Genomic DNA, 20,443 nt, shown 5'->3' on the forward strand with positions numbered 1-20,443 from the left:
AGGCGGGATACACCCTGGACTGGTGGCCAGCCAATCACAGGGCACATATAGACAAACAACCATTCACACTCACATTCATAGCTATGGACAATTTGGAGTGGCTAATTAACCTAGCATGTTTTTGGAATGTGGGAGGAAACCGGAGTACCCGGAGAAAACCCACGCATGCGCGGGGAATCGAACTCGGGTCTCCTAGCTGTGTGGCCTGCGAGATTGGTTACAGTGCAGTTTATTTAATTCACCCAAGTTGGGACCCATTGGAAAGGGAATGTGTTTTTTTTGGCCAGCAGGAGTCTCTGCTGCTCTGCCAAGCTTTGCTCAAAGGCCTTTGTCCAAATAATCAGTCACTTGGCTGTACTTACAGACCTGATCAAAATCTTAAGACCAGTTGAAAAATTACTGAGACATAAAACATTTGGAAATCAGAACTTTAAAAAACAAACTGAATTGGGTTGTTTTTCACCTGACCACAAGCTATAAAAGCCAAAAATTCTCATTTTCTGTCAGGCATTCACACGGTCATGCCCTCCTCATGGCTAAAGCTAAGAAGCTCTCTCTTCAACCTGATCGGAACATGGTCAGATGCTTTCTACCCGGCCCAACAGGATCTTGGTGCTTTTTCATTCAGTGGTGTGGTGCAGGGTCGTCAAGCGGTGGTGGCTATGTGCAGATGTTGCAGCAGATTTCCCTCATGACTGAGGGTCCTCGTCTGTTTGGTAATAGATGGCTTATTCAACAGGACAATGTTGACTCTTTCATGTTCCCATGATTGAAATCCCGTAGAGATCATTTGGAGATGGATGGCAAGGGAAGATTGTTGATGCTCTTGGAGCAATTTTGGACTTAAAGCATTGGTAAACACTCGTATCAAGCGTGCTCAAACCAGTTTTTCAAGTGATTAAGCCACTCATTACTGAGTCCTACTAATTTTTGTTTATTCTAGTTTGGAGAGTTTTTTGTAATTTTTTGACCAATGGACTTTCAACGTTTCAAAGTATTCCCCCCTTCTTGTTTTTGCATATTGTAGTTCTACATAAAACCTCATTAAGATCCAAATGTGCAGAAGGTACATTCTAGCTATTTTTCTAACTGGTCTTAATATTTTGATGAGGTCTGTATATATGTCCATCACGAGCAGTCTCATAGAAGCAGTTATTGTGTTTATGATATATAACTGAAATCCATCGGTGTCACCCACCCTCAAAATCCAGCCATAATCTGAGACTGATGAAAAAAACCTTGAGTAATCCTTATACAAGGGCGGCACGGTGGTCTAGGGGTTAGCGCGCAGACCTCACAGCTAGGAGACCAGGGTTCAATCCCACCCTCGGGCATCTCTGTGTGGAGTTTGCATGTTCTCCCCGTGCATGCGTGGGTTTTCTCCGGGTACTCCGGTTTCCTCCCACATTCCAAAAACATGCTAGGTTAATTAGCGACTCCAAATTGTCCATAGGTATGAATGTGAGTGTGAATGGTTGTTTGTCTATATGTGCCCTGGGATTGGCTGGCGGGGTGTACCCCGCCTTACGCCCGAAGACAGCTGGGATAGGCTCCAGCACCCCCGCGAAAAGCGGTAGAAAATGAATGAAATGAATAATCCTTATACAGTGAAGTACATGTATATGTGTACAACAAAAAATGGCATGTGGATCACAAAATATATTTAATGTTTCAGTGAAATTGGAAAATCAAGTTCACGTGAACATTCACAATAATTACCATAACATGGCATTTCTTTGCTTTGATACAAGAGTTTTGTTTTTTTATTACGAAAACATATTTGGCATTCGGATATTGTAAGCATACACAATTAAAAGTGTATTCCATAAGGCAGACATAGGGATTTGTTTTCCAGCTGTAAAAAATATTATTGTCATCTGTAATAAAATGTAATTGATGGTATGAAATGGTATCGACAGTTGTGTTTCCCTGTTCTACTATGCTATATCTGTCATATTAACTTAATGTGTACACACAGACAGACAATGCAAACCAGACAAGTTTGCCCAAACTGTTCACTCTTGTAAGCATGAAGCAGGTGTAAACATGACAAAGTGCAAACGGAATCCAGTCACACACTGGATCCCGCACACACTCTTTGGTTATTTTTTGTCATAGAGTGACAGAAAAAGTTTCAAAAGGCACAAAGGAGGTGAACAAATCCACACAACTCCATGTTCACGCTTGGTCCTCAGTGGTCGTGATTTTCTCCATTTAGATTAGTGGTTGTACTGCTGGTCTGACTGGGATGTTTACTGTTGGAATGGATCTCGTCATCTGAGCCGCTCTCGATGTCACTACGGTCGTCTTTTTCCACCTGGAATACAGCAAAACACAACGTCTCGTTGTTCGTTTTCAGCAATTGATTTGCAATCTTCTACAGATATTATTTTATATAACGATATTCTTTAATGTCTTGTAAGTTAGCAAATTAACATCCCATTGGCCCGTGGGAGAAGTGGAGATTTTGTCACAATTGTAAGTGACTAAACTCAAATAAACATGAATTACTCCCATGTAATGTTTCATGTTTCATGCACTACTTGATGATGCGTGAGGTTGATAAAATACATATAATAACAAATAACTCTACATCTATAGTTATTTGGACTACTGTAATGCACTTTACTCTGGAATTAGCCAATAGTCTCTCTCCCGCTTACAGTTAGTCCAGAACTCTGCGGCACGGCTTTTAACAGGAACCAAAAAGGGGGAGCACATCAGCCCAATAAATAAATTAGCACAGTTTTGTAGATGTCTACGACCCATTAATAGTGAAAAGATATTGAAATACTAGTTATATGTAGTATTCTGGCCAGAGTGAAAAAAAGGTTCTCCTCCTGTTCCGTGTGGAAGTGGTAACTTTTTTTTTTTTTTTTTTTACTTATTTTGTCTTTCTTCACCACTCTGTTTGAAACCCTTCGTTGAGTTGAGAATATATAAATTTGAGGCGAACCAGTTAGCTTCCTAGCATGTAATGCAGCCGTGGCTTTGTGTCGTAGCCTGCACATTAGCAATGTGGTGTAAACAAAGACTAATAGAAGTGTAAAGATGGCTTTTGTGGTTTTACTTCATGTCTACAACGCTGTAATAATGGCTATATATATATATATATTTAGAAACAATTTATGTTTTCTATTAATATTAATATTGAATCCTACTTTGCAAAAATTCACTTGGTCTGGAATCAATTCATCGATAGTAGTGATAAATAGTGACAAATCAGCCAAGCCACATCTGTGGCCAATTCCCATTATATTACTAAAAATACTGACTATCCTGCGAACAACATACCTTTCCCTTGAAAATGGCTTTAACTGCAATGCGTGCGATGAGGTAGAACCAGATTACATGAAGAGTCTGCAGGACCAGAAGTAATCCATTAAACAGCCACCAGGCCTGGTATGGGCCTGCTATCTCCCAGCTCTCAATCAGAACGCTGTGTATAATCCTGCAACAAATACAGATATGCATTTGTAATGCAGTATATCACAAAAACAAACACACCTACTTAAAGTCACGATTTGTCAAACATACAGAAAGAAACTTGTCTCACCAGAAAGGGAAGATGACAAGCCGAGCGATAAAAAAGCTGATGCTGAACACCACAAACAGGCCGTCACACAGCCGCTGATATTTGGCGTAGTTAGCCAACTTAGCTGCCTGTGAAGGTAAATTTTAAAAAAGCATGATCACAGGGCATTTGAAAAAAAAAATGCATGTCTTCAAGTGAAAAAATGTATAATACATGAAGATGTGAGAAAGGTTAAACTTAGTTATATCTGGCATGACAAGAACACCATAAACACTGGAGCTTAATGATGGTACAAATCCTCTTTACGGTTTTCTCACAGGAATTTTACCTTTCAGCACAATGACCCAAAGCACATATGCACAAAAAAAATGGCCGTAGAATAAGCAGTTTTGTCATAGCCCATTGAGAGCCCAGATGTGGATTCTAGTGGTAAATCTGAGGAGAGGCCAGAGGAAAACTTGCCCTCACACAAAACCCAAAAATGCCCTCACAATCCCTCAAACAAGGAATAAAGGGGAACACATTGACATGTCAACATGTGCCATATTGAAATGTTCCAGACTATTTTTTTGATGCCACCAAAGAAGGGTAGCAGTGACGGAAAAGAAGAAAAGTGTGATGATACAACAGTCACAATAATAACAACACGTAATCAGCAAACCCTCAATTATAATAATCAATATATTGGACTGTAAAGGTGATTACGTTTGTGTTATTTCAAGGTCCTAAACCAGTTTGCTATGCTCAAACTAACAAAATATTCAATTGATTAAGAAGGAATGCTACCATATCTAATCTTACTTTGTTGAGATTTGGGGTAATACTCGCTAAACTTGCTAAATGTACTGCAAAAAGGATTGGTAAGAATAATAAGAGCGTACAAACGCTTTATTTCTAAAATCACAAATACTAAAACTTGCTGATATAGTTCATTTCACAGCTAAAATAAATCATAAGGCTAACAATAACATATTACCTAAACATGTCATCCAATACTTCTCTACAAGAGAGGAGAAATATGATCTCAGCGAAGAACTGAAACACTTATATGCGAGGACAACGTTAAAAAGCCATAGCGTTTCAGTGCGAGGAATCAAACTATGATTATGTGATGCATTTCATTGGAACCTGCTGCATGCTCAAATAAAATTAAACCATTACTTCACAGAAATCAATTTATCCTGGTCAGGTGTGGAACCTATTAACAGAGTTAAACAAGGAATTACTGTAAGGTTAAAGAGTAATTTATTTTTACCATGGCCGAGTGGTTAGCATGTTGACCACAAAGTCAGGAGATCTGGAAGATCTGGGTTCAAATTCGCTAAAGCTAAAGCCAAAAAGCTTTCTCTTCAGGGGCAGTCCTCGACCCAAATTAAATGTTTCAAAAACCTTGTCTCCTTCAACACCAAAAAACTGCCCATTTAGACTTTACCAGGAAGCATCAAATATGGGACATTGAAAGGTGGGGGAAAAAAAAAGTATTTTTCTCTGATGAGAAAAAATGGAGACCTTTTGATCAGGTCTGTATTTGTGTTTGTGCTTAAACAAGACAAACTGATACAGTTTATTTACCTCAAGGAAGATGTCTGACGCATCATGCACACACATGACCAGAGTGCCAACTCTTAGCATGTTGTTGGCGTAGGAAAAGGTGATGAGGACAATGGTGGCCAAGTGGTGGACAAGCATGATGAAGAAATCCTGACATTTATATAGTGGAGAAAAGAAAACAGTTAGCGGACTTGGTATTATGTTAAATTCCAAGCACACATAAGGAACAACGATTGTAAATGTGCACACTTGTGTGCACGTTACGAAACACACTTCTCCAAAGCCAATGACAAGTGAATGTAGAACTATTTGTAACGTGTATTTATCTTTGAGGCACTGCAGCTTTTCATTGTGAAACTCGTTTTACCAGGCTTAATTAGCCATCAGGGAATTATTATACTCAGACAACAAAACACATTCAACACAAAATTGGTGTTCTGTATCAGTGTTTACTCACCTTACGTTTGATATCTGTGAACTGGGAAAACATCAGAGACCAATAGAATGCCAGCTCAGCCACATAGTGGTTGAATTGTTGAGGGCTCTGATGCTATGGTATGAAAACAAAAACACCTTTAATACCAGAACTATCGAGCGGACAGCTACAGTGGTATGATCATTTTCAAGATTTTGCTTTATAAATCGCTGGTTGTTGGGATCAGCAGTTGTGGTCTCCTATAGAGCAACTAGACACAAAAACCCGCAAAGAAAACTTTTTCGATTTTGCAAAATCTGCACCTATTCCAGCTGTATTTCCTTGGATTTGTGCTTCCTGCCAAAACGGTGTGGGCATGCCCACTTTGCTGTGATTGGTCACATGCCCAAAGTGCTTCCTGACTATGAACCATGTTTGGCATATTAACAGTCTAACAACATTTATAGGTCAGAAAAGTGGATAAAGCATAATAGGTCCCCTGTAAATATATCATATAGCAGACAAACACAGTATTAGATTATTATTGTAACACAACATTTGTTTGGTAAGTTCACTGACCCTTGGCCTACATACACAAGTGAAGCCAATCATGAGAAAGGGTATTTAAGGTAGCCAATTTCCCTGAGGGAATCCCAAAGGGATTAATAAAGTATTCTGTCTGTCTGTCAATTGCAAATTGTTCTCGTCTTTGCATCTTCTCTGAAGACTAGCACCTTCATAGCATCAAAACAACCGTCAAATAACCTGAGAGCAAAGATTGTTCAACATCACGGGTTAGGGGCAGGATACAAAAGCGAGGTCAGAGATTTCAGCCGTCAGTTTCCACTGTGAGGAACATGGTGAATAAATGGAAGACCACAGGCTTCCAGTCCAGTTTCAGCAGATTCTTGCCAACAATGTTCAAGAATCAGTGACAAAGTTGAAGTTGGCTGGATACTTCCAACAAGACAATGACCCTAAACACTGCTCAAATTCTGGGACGGCCATCTCAGTCCCCAGACCTAAATATTATTAAAAATCTGTAGTGTGATTTGAAGCGGGCTGTCCATACTCTGCAAAAATACCTTCGACCAGAATCTTGAACCTCATGGGAAGTGTTTATTTTTCTGCAAAAGGAGGATCTACTAAATAGTGATGTCATTTTTCTGTCGGGATGCCCAAATTTACTTTTGTTTGAATAATTATTGCACACTTTCTGTTAATCCTATAAACTTCATTTCACTTCTCATCTATCAGTGTTGGGCTGCTATATGATATATGCAACTGAAACGGCTGATGAAACGGTGAAACTGAAACAGTGATTTCTAAAAAAGGAAAATCTTGAAAATGATCATGGGTGCCCAAACATTTTCATCCCACTGTATGTACCTGAAAAGGATAGTTATCCCAGCACAATCTGGTATTCCACATCCAGGGTGACTAAGAGAAAAAACATTAAAAGGGGGTTTAATCACTAAAGCATACAGGACATTTGGTAAAAAATATCATCTGGTAAAAACTCACCACCCACAAATGGCGAATGGCATAAATAAAAATCCCGAAGTAAAAAGTCAATCGCCACCTGAAGTGAAAAAATAAATACTGAATTTTGATATGCACACATAAATTCTAGTACACATTAAGTGCATGCAAATAATACAATACAACCTACATGCTCTCACAGAACTTTGTCTGCATGCTCGGCTTGTCTTGGTTGCGACGGATGCGAAACCATCTCTGTATTTTCTGTACATCCCAGTCCAGCTGCTTGGAAAGTCCATCCAGTTGCTTTTCTCCTGGACACTAGTGAGAGCACCACAAGACAGGAATTACCTGCTTATGGTCGTATCCACAACTTCACAAACACCCAAATTCCAGTCGGCGGCCTCGCACAGCCATGCCATCATATCATTACGCCTGCGGTGGCGTAACACACAGGGACACTTGACAAGACAGACTGGGAAAACCTGGGACTAATTATATACCGTTTTGGACTGATACACCCTCTCCAGGACAGCATTGGGCTGGGCTTGACGATGCACTCCCGCCTGAATCTGAAGTATGTGGGCACAGGGCTTGGCCACTAGTCTGTATACACACACAAAAAAAGAGCAAAAAGGGGGGGGGGGGGAAGGGACACAGAAATGATGTGGTTAAGTGAGACATTTAGACAGGGCAGGAGTCATCAGAGAGGTTAACTATGCTGCACAGGAAAAGATTAACTTTAAGCCAAGTCGCTGACACAAACTGTTTAACTCTTTAGATTAGCCCACGACGTTGTGTTAGGAGGTAAAGCATAACAGAGACTTTTCATGGAGACACGGGAACGAAGGAATCCTAAAGAATGTGGCACCTAGTCCAAACAGAGCGTGATGACCTGTCATGTGAGAGACAAAAAACTGGTGGGTCTCGTGAGACCACAATGCTAAAGAATGTCACATGATTAACCTCTTCAACTAACGAGTGGTCGTTCTTCATTTATAAACCCACAAAGTTCATCTGGAATAGTTTTACTCAACATAGGGAAAAGAAGGCCTGCGCGTTTGCTAATGACTTCCCACTGAATGAAGCAGTACATTCACGATAAACTTCGCAAAATTGAAGATCAATTGAATCCAAATGAATAAAAGCCGTATTGGGAGATGAGTACTCAAGAGGGGTACTCTGTGAATAAAAACAAACATACCTAATCTGACTGTGACTAGCAAAAGAGCCATGTGACTGACATGGGGTTGGGTTGATAAAGTTGAACCGTACTACGTGAATCTAAATATAGACACGTAATATATATCTGCGTGTTCTAATGTGTGCAGTGGTCAGTGAGATCCCACAAACCAAACCATTTGGTGGTGAACGTTGTGTTTAATGAGCAACATATGCTTCATGAAGCCCACTACACCAAAAATGAAGACTCCTGTTTACCTTTCGAACAGGAGCCTCAACGCAAAAACTCCGACAGCGAGCGGCAGGGCGTAAAGTATCTCTCCCACTCGAGGGTACTCCACACCAGGTGGTGGATGCTCCAGATCCGCCCAGGAAACATTCTCGGGAAGCCAAAATCTCTCGCTCCAAAACCAGGCTAAGAACGAGGAAGTCATCGAGGGAGAGAAGAGCGCGCGGGTTGTAAGCTAGCAAAGGTGGCTACTAAAGTCGTAAAAGCTACGCTCCCACCTCCTTCCGTCTTCCTTCTTTCCTAAGGCTCCACACTGGCGCTAAGTAAGCATTACCGCCGCTTTACTCCAGCGAGTAAACTGCACAAGACGCTATGTTGACACGTAAAAGGCACCACCCACGGCAAACTTTCAATGACGTTCTTGGCTCGTTGTCGCCCCGGGGAGCGGCCGCCCACAAGTCAAGTGGGGGGCCGGGAAGCTGCCACTCGCCCACTTAGCGCGTAGCGTATTCACCTGGAGTTTGCTAACGCGTCTGTGGTACAATAACTGTATTTTGGAGTGATTTGAGGGTAAGTTGATGTGGTTTTCAAAATCCTAAAGTCCCCAGCAACTCAGGAAACTACTTTGCAGTGACTTTTCACACCATACCATACCAATTGGTTAGCTTAGTGATATTATGAGGTCATATTACAAGCATGAATGGAGCTTTATCCCTACACCAGGGGTCTGCAAGCTGTGGCTTTGGGGGCACAGGCAGCTCTTTTATGCTTCTGCTGTGGCTCCAACTGGTTCAAGTCAACCGTTCAACATTTTTTTTACTTAGATTCTGCTAACGCAAATGAAAAATATCAGCATAAGTGATAAGGAGAGTGGTATGCCAGTGGTTTGCAAATGTTGACCCGAAATTGGTGGAGCGGTAGAGACATGATTAATTGCCAGGTGGCAACAGGTGTGACTTGTTACTCCACCAAGAGGAACAAAAAGACATAATAGCAGCATGACAATACACTTAAGGAAACAATACAGTACAGGTATACGTAGCATAACTGTCAAAGAAGTGGACAAATAGGTTTTGTGGCTCCAAGAGGGTTTTAATCTGGTGGAAACGGGCCCAAATGGCTATTTTGAAGCGGGATCAACCCTTGCCACAAATGATTTCAATGTGCATTTGATGTCAGTTAATCAATTAAAAAGAACGGTATGGATATCGGACGATGCTTGCTTTAAAACGATGATCTGCAGCATGTCATAACAAGCATGTCTTCCGTGTCTGGGACTTCCTGTCTTTGTGAGAGTGATATACGTTTGTCACCCTGAAAAATGTCTTACTGGGGAGGCCCTTGTAAAGCTTTAGATTGGTGCGGCATTTGGGGTTGAACACTTGGCAGGGTGTGGTGAGTTTGAGGCTTGCGATGTGATCATCTCGGTCAGGCAGTGGCTATAAAACCACGGTCCAAACCCGCTGTACTTCAGAATCAGAATGCCCTTTATTGTCATTTTACATATAGTAGAATGAAATTGCAGCAGCTCCATATTCAGCGCAAGACAGTATGACAGTACAAAATATAGAAATTAGAAGAATAAATAAATAAATAACAAAATTGGGTGGGCAAAATTTGGGATGAGTACCACCTCAGTACGGATTTGGGAGCATGCTGACGCTATGTAACACTTTTAGTGCAGGAGGAACTTTTGTTGTGTGCGAGGCTGAGTCTGACTCTGTGAAATACAAAACTTGAGTTGTAGATACCAGCATTTTGGGAATGTTCTGGTAAAACAAGCATATTGGCTTTTTTTGGCTTGAAATAAGATATGAAAATAAATGTTATCAAAATGAGTAGCTCTCACAAGAAAAACATCGGTATTGGTATTGATATCGCACGATTTCAGTTAAGTAAAGAGTTTGGCTTCTCCAAACAATTGCGTTCAAAAGCATAATACACTTATACAGGCTTGCCGATAGAATTAAAATTTATTTCGTAGGTCAAATGAATATTGTTTATATGAGGCTGTCACTTTTATTGCAGATTTTAATCTGAATTCGGAGGAGAATGTCAACGTCAAGCTAGCAGAAGTTTGGAAGGGTAGGAATGAGCCTTGTTTTACAAATACACATTTTTTATGGACGTATCAATTACTTGCAGATTTTGGCCATTTGCTGGTAGGGATCCAATGTAACTACCTTGAAAAGTGGGACTCTACTGTCTATTGTGTTCTTTTCTGAGGGGAAGCTCACTGTGCCACAGTTTGAAGAGCCCTGGTCTTGACTCTAAACATAATATCCTTAGCGTTTTAGCAGCAATTGAGTGATCCAGTAGTTAAATCCATCTGTGATCATATGACCAATTCTCCCTCTTTTTGACAAAAAAAACAACAAATCCTTTTAAACATAAATAGCACAATTGTCAATGCAAGTGACCATGCATGTCAAACTAAGAAATAATGACGAACTAAAGATTTGCAAAACTCCTGAAAATAGAGAAATGCTGCATTGGTTGATCATTGACTGAACTATGTCAATGATTAGTGACGTCTCATCCTAAATCTCTGTTTCACGAGGAGCTTGTCCAACCAAGGGGCAAGGTCTCTGTGTGAAATTTGGTCTAATCTAAGATCTCTTGTTGTTCAAGACATGAGACTTTTTCTTATTTAGTAGCAGTTTCAAGGAATGGTGGTGCCATCAAATAGATGAAAAGTGGCCCTAAAATGTACTATGTACTGTAAATATCCACAACATTTGTATATCGGTCATTAATAATATTGTTCAGAAAATGTGCATTAACTGCTGCGTTGGAACAGTTCATGTTAGGAGTCTCTGTGGACATGGTTGGTGGGAGGGAGTTCCACGACTTGACATCCTAGCAGTTTTCTTCACAAGTCATTTGATACAAGGAGTCCATGTTGAGGTGTTGGTAGTGATGACCCCAAGGAGAGTAATGCTTTTCGTTGCTATCAGCTTCATTTTTGTGAAGCAAAGAGGAGGGTGATTCTGTTTCGTTTCCTGCTCATGATCATCTCCTCAGTTTTGCCAGCTTTGAAAGTGATGCAACAGTCAGCAGCCCATTTTTGCATGGCATCCATGTCTTGCTGCAGGCTTTCTTGCAGATATGTCTCTGAGCTTTGGGTTTGTAATGGTGAACATGAAGAGTTGAATCGTCTGCAAACAGGCCGAGGTCCTTCTCTAAGTGTGAAGCTAGGTCAGTAGTGGACCGGGTACACTGCCTTGGGGCACGCCAGCAAGTAGATGTGATGCTGAAGAAGTAAAGTTGGTGGCAATGTGCACCATTTTCGGTCACAAATTGCATCATTTATGCATAAACGGAACACAAACTAGTCTTCACACTTTTCAGGCATGCCATAATGCCATAAATGCCGCTTTTCTCCTCACTTGCACCACTCTGTGTGTGCACTCACCAGCGACCCGCCTCCACCAATTGGGACAAAGAGACTGAATGACTGACAGGAGGGAGAACCAATGCACCCAGGTGTTGAGATAGATTGCGATAGTACAGAGTGAACCCTCTTGTCATCCAGCCTGTTTGGTCAATGTCAATTTTTTGAGGCTGACAAAATTAGTTTGTTTATATATATTGTGTGGTTAATCGAGTTATTGATTATCGTGACAGGCCCATGTGTCATGGATTCAACATTAAACAATACAGCGTCAATGAAAGTTTGCTACCATTTTCCCATCTATTTATTTTTTATTCAACGTTTTAAAGTTAAAGTGATGATCATATTAACGAACATGCCTGTTAAATGTGCCACATTTCACATATATTTGCAGTAACAGACATAAAGGGAGCATGCACCGTCACGCATTCTGTGGCTTTTTACATCGGTACCAACTGGCCAGAGAGCAGCTCTCTAAACAAAACCTCTCAGTGTCAGTATGCAGCTGCAGCTTCCTCAGTTGCATGACCTAGTGTAGAGGGACCGGCCAATATGGCCACAGAATAGGGGGCGTCCTGTGCTTTAAGGTTATTAATTCCAATTACAAGTAGTGCTATATTTAAATCAAAACATTATACATTTGCATCATGTATGGAGCGCTTGTTTATTGCTAGTATTTTCAGTCCAGCAATAACAGCGAGGCCTGCGCTTGGCCTGATGCATTGTGTGCCCCCCCCTGCCCTCCTCACTGCTTGGATTCTTCCATTTCGCATCTGAAAAAAATGTGATAGTTGGACAGGAGTTCTTCATGTCAAGGACTGCTGGCTGCACAGTGCATACAAAACTAGCTTCTGGATTAACTGAGGTAACACTTTCAGCTAAGTTGGATTGTTGAAACTCAGTTTTGTTTGTTTTACGTACTTGTGAATAATTGATTTGCATGCAATACTTAAGTCAGAGTGCATTGTATTTATTGATATTTTGAATCTTTTACCGCAAAATGTATGATTTTGAATGTTGTCTGTCATACTATTTATGAAATATATTCTTTTCTAGATACAACAATGGAAGAGAAGAGTGATCCTCTCAATAACATATCACTGATTAAAGGTAATTCAGCTGTTTTTTTCTATTTTTGAGATGACATTGTTACGGTCTTATGGCCTAATTGAGTAGAGTGAAATTAGCACGAGTCATAGTTGAACCTCCAAAGGCAGTGGCATTGCTTTACAAGCTGATGTCCTCATTTTACAGTCTCTAGTGCCAATAGCCTATTAGAAGATGGTGTCTCTTTGCACAGAGGGCATGTCATCTGAGTAATGACATGCATTTAAAATGATCATCAAAATAGAATGTAGAGAATAACACAATCACCGTGCAATATTAGAATCGTCATTTACAAGCCCGTGCTTGAATGAATTAATTTTGCATGAGGATATGTAGTGCTTCACTGCACAATTTAGAAGGAAAATGTGGCATCTTATTTCAGTGTTTAATTCATTCGGTAATAAGAAAGTGTCATCGTCACAGATAGCAGCCCTAAATGATTATTTTAGCTGCGTCATTAGCTGATTTATGTAATTCGGTATACATACAGCGAGCAGGGTTCTCAGAGTTGCTGTCACATTCATTCGGGAGGAAACTGACATGAGGGTAGCTGGGCCATCGTGACTTTAGCCCTAAGCACTTGAGCTAAAAAAAGACTTTCCCCTACATTTTTTTTTTCTGTCATCACTTGAGGTAGCAAGATGCTTGCTCAGTATCCCATCTAGTCTCAGAGGTATTTTTATACTGTCTAATCCCATTAGGACTTGGATTCTGTGACATTCAAGCAATGATATGTCAGAGTGACAAAAGATATTGCTCTCGTTATGTTTTATTCACTCTTTATTTTTTCTTAACTTGACAAAGACAACCCTTGACAAAGAGAACCCACTCACATTCTCACTGATAAATATGCACGCATGTAGGACGACGCAACCACCTACTGGACACAACACTGACCGATGGGTTTTTTTCTGACACACTGCAGAGCGGTCATGTGTTTGAGTCACAGGGTGGCACCAGCCTCCAGTCGTCGTTTCTTTCCCTCGGATTTTTCAGTGCCGCTATCATTGTTTATTTGGTGCTTTAACACAGCAATGCGAGCAGGGAATGCAGAGCGATGTGTCCTTTTATGGTGCACATGCTTGACTTGCTGTGCATCCTTTTCTCCTCTGCCAAATGCTAAGCCTGAGATGAGGTCACCTCTTTTTCCTGCTCACAACAGATTAGTCACTGGAAATGCAAAGCGCCGGGTATTTGCAGAACTTCATTTCACTCAACAGGAAACACAGCAGGCCCATGACAACACCGACCAGTTCATTCCCTTTGTGTGGTGTTTACACCGTGTTGCTTTACCATGGTGTCGATGTGCTAACAGGAGGGATAATGTGGATTGGATAGTTTGGATAGGAAATGCAGATAATAGTTTGTTTCTGGGTTAGCAATTAGCATACGTAACAGGCACGTTTTAATATCTTGGGAAATCAGCTGTCAGGTGTGTCAGCCCTAGTTTAAATATTTGGGACTGGAGCTGAATTAACATGGAAGGACTTAGCGCCTATCTATTTTTATGATGACATTGAATCGCCATCGTGACTTCCTCGGTATGACTGCAGCATTTTTTTCAGTCTGGACATTTACATATACAGCCAGCCTTGTTAGAATACAGTAGCTGTTTTGATTTTGGTTAACCATTGCTCCGTTTCACATTCTCAGATGATCTCAGCAGGTCAAATATGGGGTCTTCCAGTGATTATGAAAAAACTATCCAGCGTTTGAATGATGAACTTAGGGAGGCACAGGAGCGGGCCAATACGGAGAGGCACAAATGCATGGAGCTTGAAGGTAATGATGCTAAATTTTAAAGAATCTTTTTATTATTTCATTATTAGTTCACCACAAATAAATACATTTCATATTTTGCAGGTGTCCTGAATAAAGAGAGAAAAGATAATAAACAACAAGCTGATGAATCTGCAAAACAGATCAAACTTCTTCAAGGTATACTTGAAGCAACTTGATGTGGTTTGGAGGCTGTTAAGAACCTGAATTGTAATTCTCTCTTGCATCAATTCCATTCCCGCACTCCACTGTTTCCACCACTAATGTATACATTATTAAACATACTTCGGACAGGTCAGGTACGGAAGCTCCAAGGTGAAATAGACGTCTCTTCTAGTTTATGCGATGAGCTACAAAGTGCACAAGATGAGGTGAAGTCACTGAAACACAACCTGGAGGCAGCCACCGTCGAGCGAGATCGTGAGGTTGGCGCAATCGAGTTTAACCTGGCAACCGTCTCCAAGGATCTGGACAAATGGCGTCAGACTGCCAGCAAATACGAACGTAAGATTGAGGACTTACAGCAGGATCTCCAGCAGCAAGGCAAGCAGTGGCAGAAAACTGCAGAAATACAAGGTAAAAAGTTCTAAAATACACTTTGTGATGTTTTTAAAATGTGAAACATTAAATTAGTCAAAAACTCTATTCAGGTGGATGACACTTTCTTTGAATATTATTTGTCAGTAAATACAGTTTTTGCTACAGAATTAACAAATGCATGACGTTTTTATGTTTAAAGCCAGCGAGCTACAGTCCATGCAGGTGGAATGTAATGGCCTGCAGAAGGAGTGTTCCATTCTGCGATCTGAAAAACAGGAAATAGTGAACAAGCATCAGAAAGAAAAGGGCAGTCTGCAAAGTGAATGCACATCCCTCAGGGCAGAGAAAGAGGAACTGCTTAAAACCCATCAGAATGAGAAGGGCCACTTGCAGCAAGAAAGTGCAGCACTGCGTGCCAGAAACGAGGCAATGCAGCAGAAACAACAACAGTTGGAGAAAGACCTTGTCAGGTTAGTGCACTGGTGAACATTTGGTAGATTTTGCTACAAAATGTTGTGCATTATTATCGTTGATAAGATGAGCAATTTCATGATCTGTGCTTGACCTTTGTGTTAAAGTTGAAAAATTCCAACATTCTCAGACCATATATTTGCATCCTTTTGCATCGACACCACATCAGAAAATCAATAAGCGCATATTTTAAAGCAGTTCATATTGTCATAAGTTCTCCAGAGTCACAAAAATGTTTCATCACATGCTCAACTGTCTCATTTGTTTGATTTATGCTCATAAATCATGCAAAGAGTGTAGTTTGAATTTCATACAAACTTACATCAAAGCAACATACAAGCTGACAACACGACTTGCAAGTAGTCAATCTGAGACAACCTTTTGATGGTTTAAGTACCTTTTCATATGCAGCCATCCAGAGAACTACCTCACCCGTGGTGCCAAACAAAAGTCAACAAATATGTGACAATTTCCCACTACCCGCTGTACTGTATGGGAAGTACTTTTTCACATACTTTTCAATAGTCAATGTTTTATTGTTCATAGCTCATGTTGTATACCACACATCCTTCATTCATGTATATTCCTTAAAAATAATAATAATAATTTCAAGTGGACTGTTGCCTCCACGGAGAATTTTGTTAACTCACCGTGGCTCGCCAGTCCATAGTTTGCCCACCCAGTTTATACTTATGACCCTCTACCTGTTTTGATTTTGTTGTGCTAGTTCACAAGCCCAGAATGCAGAGCTGAGCAACAGCGTTAAAGTTCTTCAGAGATCTCAGCAGGAGCTGGAAAAGAAGTTAGAAGCGTTGGAGCGCCAGTACCAGCAGGATAGTAGCCAACTGCAAACCCAACTGAGTGAGGCCAATAGCTGCAGGGAGATACTGCAGACAGAGGTATGCTTATACTGTATGTTATTTTCTGATCATATATGGAATAGTTACAAAATATTTATGCTAAAAATTTATATTCATCTTTAAAACAGCATATTTATCTTCTTGTTCTGTCAAACTCAAATGTGTCAGAGTCAATGCCACGAGGATTGCAACTTCTAAGATGCTTCTTTACTTGGCAACTGCAGATACTGTATTCAAATATTTATGATTTTTCTTTTAGGCTAGGCTCTGCAAGTTCTTTTTCGAGACTTGCCTAGTTTTATGACTCAGCTTTTGTAAAAGATTCCTTAGGTTCATGAATAAGAATACATTTAGGAGCATTCTAATGATTGCACATTTAAATACAATTACTATTATTATGGTCAAACTGTATAAATCAAACATTGTAATTGTATGAAATTAATGCGCAAAATTGTCCATAATGTGAAACTGCATTATTTTAGTGTCTTAGGAAAACTTCAGAGAAACACAAACCATGACCCCATCACTCTTTATGAGTTAAATTATCATAGCCAATCAGCTTAATGATGAAGCTAGCTTGGCCTTGGCTGACGTTCGTGCTAACAACCCTTGCATCTACCAATGATGACACCGTAGATGAAGAATGGCTGATTCATAGCTATGTCGGTCCCGAAAAGAATTCATGAAGTGACGTAGCGGCTTTTCCAACATACATTTGTTGTCAACCAAACTGTTTTGCCATTTATTATCAAACTACGAATACCCTGACAACCAGTGATTGTGAAATGAAAAACTCTCGCAAGTAAACGATGTAACGCTATGTTTGCTGATCCAAACAAACAGGCCCGACTTGTTCTGTCATCACCTGGGCAGTGACATAATACCATTAGTCACGTTTCATGGCAGGTTTAGCAGGCTGTATGATCCACTGGCTTCTCACAGGAGGGGCAGAGTTTACCAACGGAAGACTAGGACACACAATTTTTGTGTTGTGCTTTCAGTGATTGAAAGGTAGCATGAGCCTCCCATCTTCTCATCAGCCATGTATTTTAACCTACACTGTTGTTCAGGAGTAATGAGTTCCTTTTGCAGCTCCTCAGTGACCTTTCTTGAACAATCACCACAACATTCTAGCCAAGTTAACTTCTCCTTTAAACTTTAAGAAGCCAAAAAACTTACCACTTCCACACATACTGGGAGGAGAACTTTTTTTTCACTCTATCATGTTGGACATGCCATTGCTGACTTCATGCAGTGTTAAGGTAATGTAATGTAAGGTTATGTCTCGATGTTCTGTGTCATTTCTACCTCCCAGTCACCAGAATACTACACATCACTTGTATTTCAATATGTTTTGAGTAATAATAGATCATATTCTACCACAAAACCATGGTTTATTATTTGATTTCTGACAAAAAAGGTAATACTGTAGATGTAATGATACTTACTTGATACAGTATGAAGAGACCAAGGCTGAGCTCTCGGACCTAAAGGAAGAATATGAGAAGGTTGAGCAGGAGAAACAATCACTTGCCAATGAACTGGAGGAGTGCAAAGCCAACATGAGCGAACTTCAAGAGAGAGGAACAACGGTAAGTGTTGCTTTTTCTTGCACACAAATTCTAATCATCATAAAAGGGAGGAACCGTGATTGCCAAGCAGATGTACTGCAGTTATTCAGTTTTTTGCGACAAACGTGAAACATTTGTTAATTTGGTCAATTGCCACAAAAGTGTATAATTTGTATTTCTTTGACTCACTTAAAATCTCCGCACCATTCTCCTCATCTGCTGTGTTTTATTGTTGCTTTTCAGCGTTGACTGTGTGAAGGAATTAAAAACAGACTACTTGTGTAGGGTCTATTAATAAAGCTAAGTCCTGCTATAGTTGATTATTATAATATCACTTCCCTTCTGTAGACGTCCCTAAAGCTGCCTGTTCAAGCCATAGTCATCTGCCTTGTCCTGGCTTTGCTGTTATGGTGCTTCGGCGCATTGTGGTAGTAAGGTACACAACAATATGCATCATTTCATCAGTGTCCTCGAGATCACTGCATGGCTTACTAAGATTTTCCCCAGAATGCCTTTCTTTGGGGATGCAAACATAACATTAATAACAATAACTAAAGGCAGCAATCTAACCCCTCAAATTATTGAGCTTCAACATCTGACATTTGTTTATTATGTCTGGACACTAATGCAAATTAGTGAATTTGGATGAGAGCATCTCTATCTTAGAAGCTATTTTTCTATGTTTGGCATTCTCTCTTTGCACTGCCTTGGTCTCTTTCCTTTGAATCTTCTGCCATGTTTTGGTTGGAAGGTTTCACATGGTCATGTTTCCATTTTTGTGCCACCGCTTGTTTCAGAAGCCGTGGATGATCTGGGGGCCTGTGGTGGCCGTGGCTCTAACAGCTGTGACTGCTGCTGCGCTCTTCAAGACCTGAGGACGGTACACGGCTCACACTTACACACTAACACGTGCGCACGCAGTGAATCCTTCGTCGTCATAAGATTGAGACGCACACTGAAACTGACGAGCATCACAAATGCTATTATCTGCACTAATTAATTAGGAGAAGTCATACGTAACACTGTTTTAAATGTCTCGGAGCCTTCATTTCAAATGACAGATCATTAAAAAAAAGAATGTTGTGTGTTGGTACATGAGGGAAATATTTTCGGGCCCTTTTTTTTTGACTGATAAGCCGTAGAGTGTCAATTAATGAATGTAAATGCTGTCCACACACTAATTGTATTTATATATAGGTATAATAATAGTTTGGATGGCTTGTTTGAGGTTTCCCCATTATATCATGTGTAGTTTGTCATCATTATAAATGTCGCATTGTCAATAAAGTGATCTAATTGAGTGCTTGTGGAGTGTCTTAAATAGCTTAGCACTATACGTACATATCATCAGTAGGTAGAGCTCAGATTGAAGTGTTATGTAGCCTGTGTAATGCCTTTTCAATGGCTGTGCAAAGTTGCCGGATATCAGCAGGAACCGGAAAACGCTTGTAGTGAGGTTCATGACTGGTGAAACACTGACTCCTTTGGGGTTAATACAGGCTGGCCATTAAAAGGAAAACAAAAAAATAGACTAATTCATTAGTTAAAAAATGGAGTCACATGAACTCTTGAGTTAATGCAACATCTGTGGTGATATGAATGAAGCCTTGCAGGGAAATTACAGGGCTGTGCACACAGCAGGCGTCTCTTAACTGCAGCTTTGCAGAAGGGGAAGCTGAACATTTCCCAACACAGAGAGACGTGCCTTGCTCAATTTTCACAATGCCCTGTGATGTCATCACTGACCAAGTGTGGATGACTTTTTTTCAAGGGACCTATTACACTCAGTTTTGACCCATTGTATTGACTTGTGGACTCCTACAGAGCAGCTAAACCTGCACAAAAAGCTTTCTAGATCTTCCAGAATCTGCACCTATTCCAGCTATATTTCCTTGGATTTCCAAAATTCATTAATTCATTCATTTTCTACCGCTTTTTCCTCACGAGGGTCGCGGGGGTTGCTGGAGCCTATCCCAGCTGTCTTTGGGCGAGAGGCGGGGTACACCCTGGACTGGTGGCCAGCCAATCACAGGGCACATATAGACAAACAACCATTCACACTCACATTCATACCTATGGACAATTTGGAGTCGCTAATTAACCTAGCATGTTTTTTGGAATGTGGGAGGAAACCGGAGTACCCGGAGAAAACCCACGCATGCACGGGGAGAACATGCAAACTCCACACAGAGATGGCCGAGGGTGGAATTGAACCCTGGTCTCCTAGCTGTGAGGTCTGCGCGCTAACCACTCGACCGCCGTGCAGCCCGGATTTCCAAAATGGTCTGTTTTAATTTGTTCAACCCAACGGCACGTCATGCTGCTGT

At 40.6% G+C, this 20,443-nt stretch overlaps 2 protein-coding genes across 6 annotated transcripts; one reads left to right on the forward strand and one right to left on the reverse strand.

Annotated features, from left to right (window-relative positions):
* Positions 1 to 1,646: 1,646 nt before the first annotated feature.
* LOC131104653 (ceramide synthase 5-like) lies at positions 1,647 to 9,130 on the reverse strand. Its single transcript, XM_058052062.1, has 10 exons — positions 8,424 to 9,130; positions 7,487 to 7,589; positions 7,174 to 7,304; positions 7,026 to 7,083; positions 6,891 to 6,941; positions 5,544 to 5,636; positions 5,108 to 5,236; positions 3,557 to 3,663; positions 3,295 to 3,451; positions 1,647 to 2,317 (listed from the first exon to the last, which is right to left on the reverse strand). Exons 1-10 carry the CDS (start codon positions 8,597 to 8,599, stop codon positions 2,192 to 2,194), a joined length of 1,131 nt encoding a protein of 376 aa, XP_057908045.1. The 5' UTR covers positions 8,600 to 9,130; the 3' UTR covers positions 1,647 to 2,191.
* slmapb (sarcolemma associated protein b) lies at positions 8,309 to 19,285 on the forward strand. 5 transcript variants are annotated; one of them, XM_058052059.1, is made up of 10 exons: positions 8,309 to 8,717; positions 12,845 to 12,898; positions 14,549 to 14,677; positions 14,759 to 14,833; positions 14,969 to 15,250; positions 15,414 to 15,684; positions 16,413 to 16,584; positions 18,003 to 18,137; positions 18,465 to 18,552; positions 18,914 to 19,285. In XM_058052059.1, the coding sequence occupies exons 2-9, from the start codon at positions 12,853 to 12,855 to the stop codon at positions 18,546 to 18,548; spliced, it is 1,194 nt and encodes a 397-aa protein (XP_057908042.1). In that variant the 5' UTR covers positions 8,309 to 8,717; positions 12,845 to 12,852; the 3' UTR covers positions 18,549 to 18,552; positions 18,914 to 19,285. The 5 variants fall into 5 exon arrangements, with proteins under 5 accessions (XP_057908042.1, XP_057908043.1, XP_057908040.1 ...); XM_058052060.1 differs by having other exon boundaries at positions 8,309 to 8,638; XM_058052057.1 differs by having other exon boundaries at positions 8,311 to 8,964.
* The last annotated feature ends 1,158 nt before the right edge of the window (positions 19,286 to 20,443 follow it).

Source organism: Doryrhamphus excisus, chromosome 16 (genome assembly GCF_030265055.1).
Source record: "Doryrhamphus excisus isolate RoL2022-K1 chromosome 16, RoL_Dexc_1.0, whole genome shotgun sequence".
Taxonomy (NCBI): Eukaryota; Metazoa; Chordata; class Actinopteri; order Syngnathiformes; family Syngnathidae; genus Doryrhamphus; species Doryrhamphus excisus.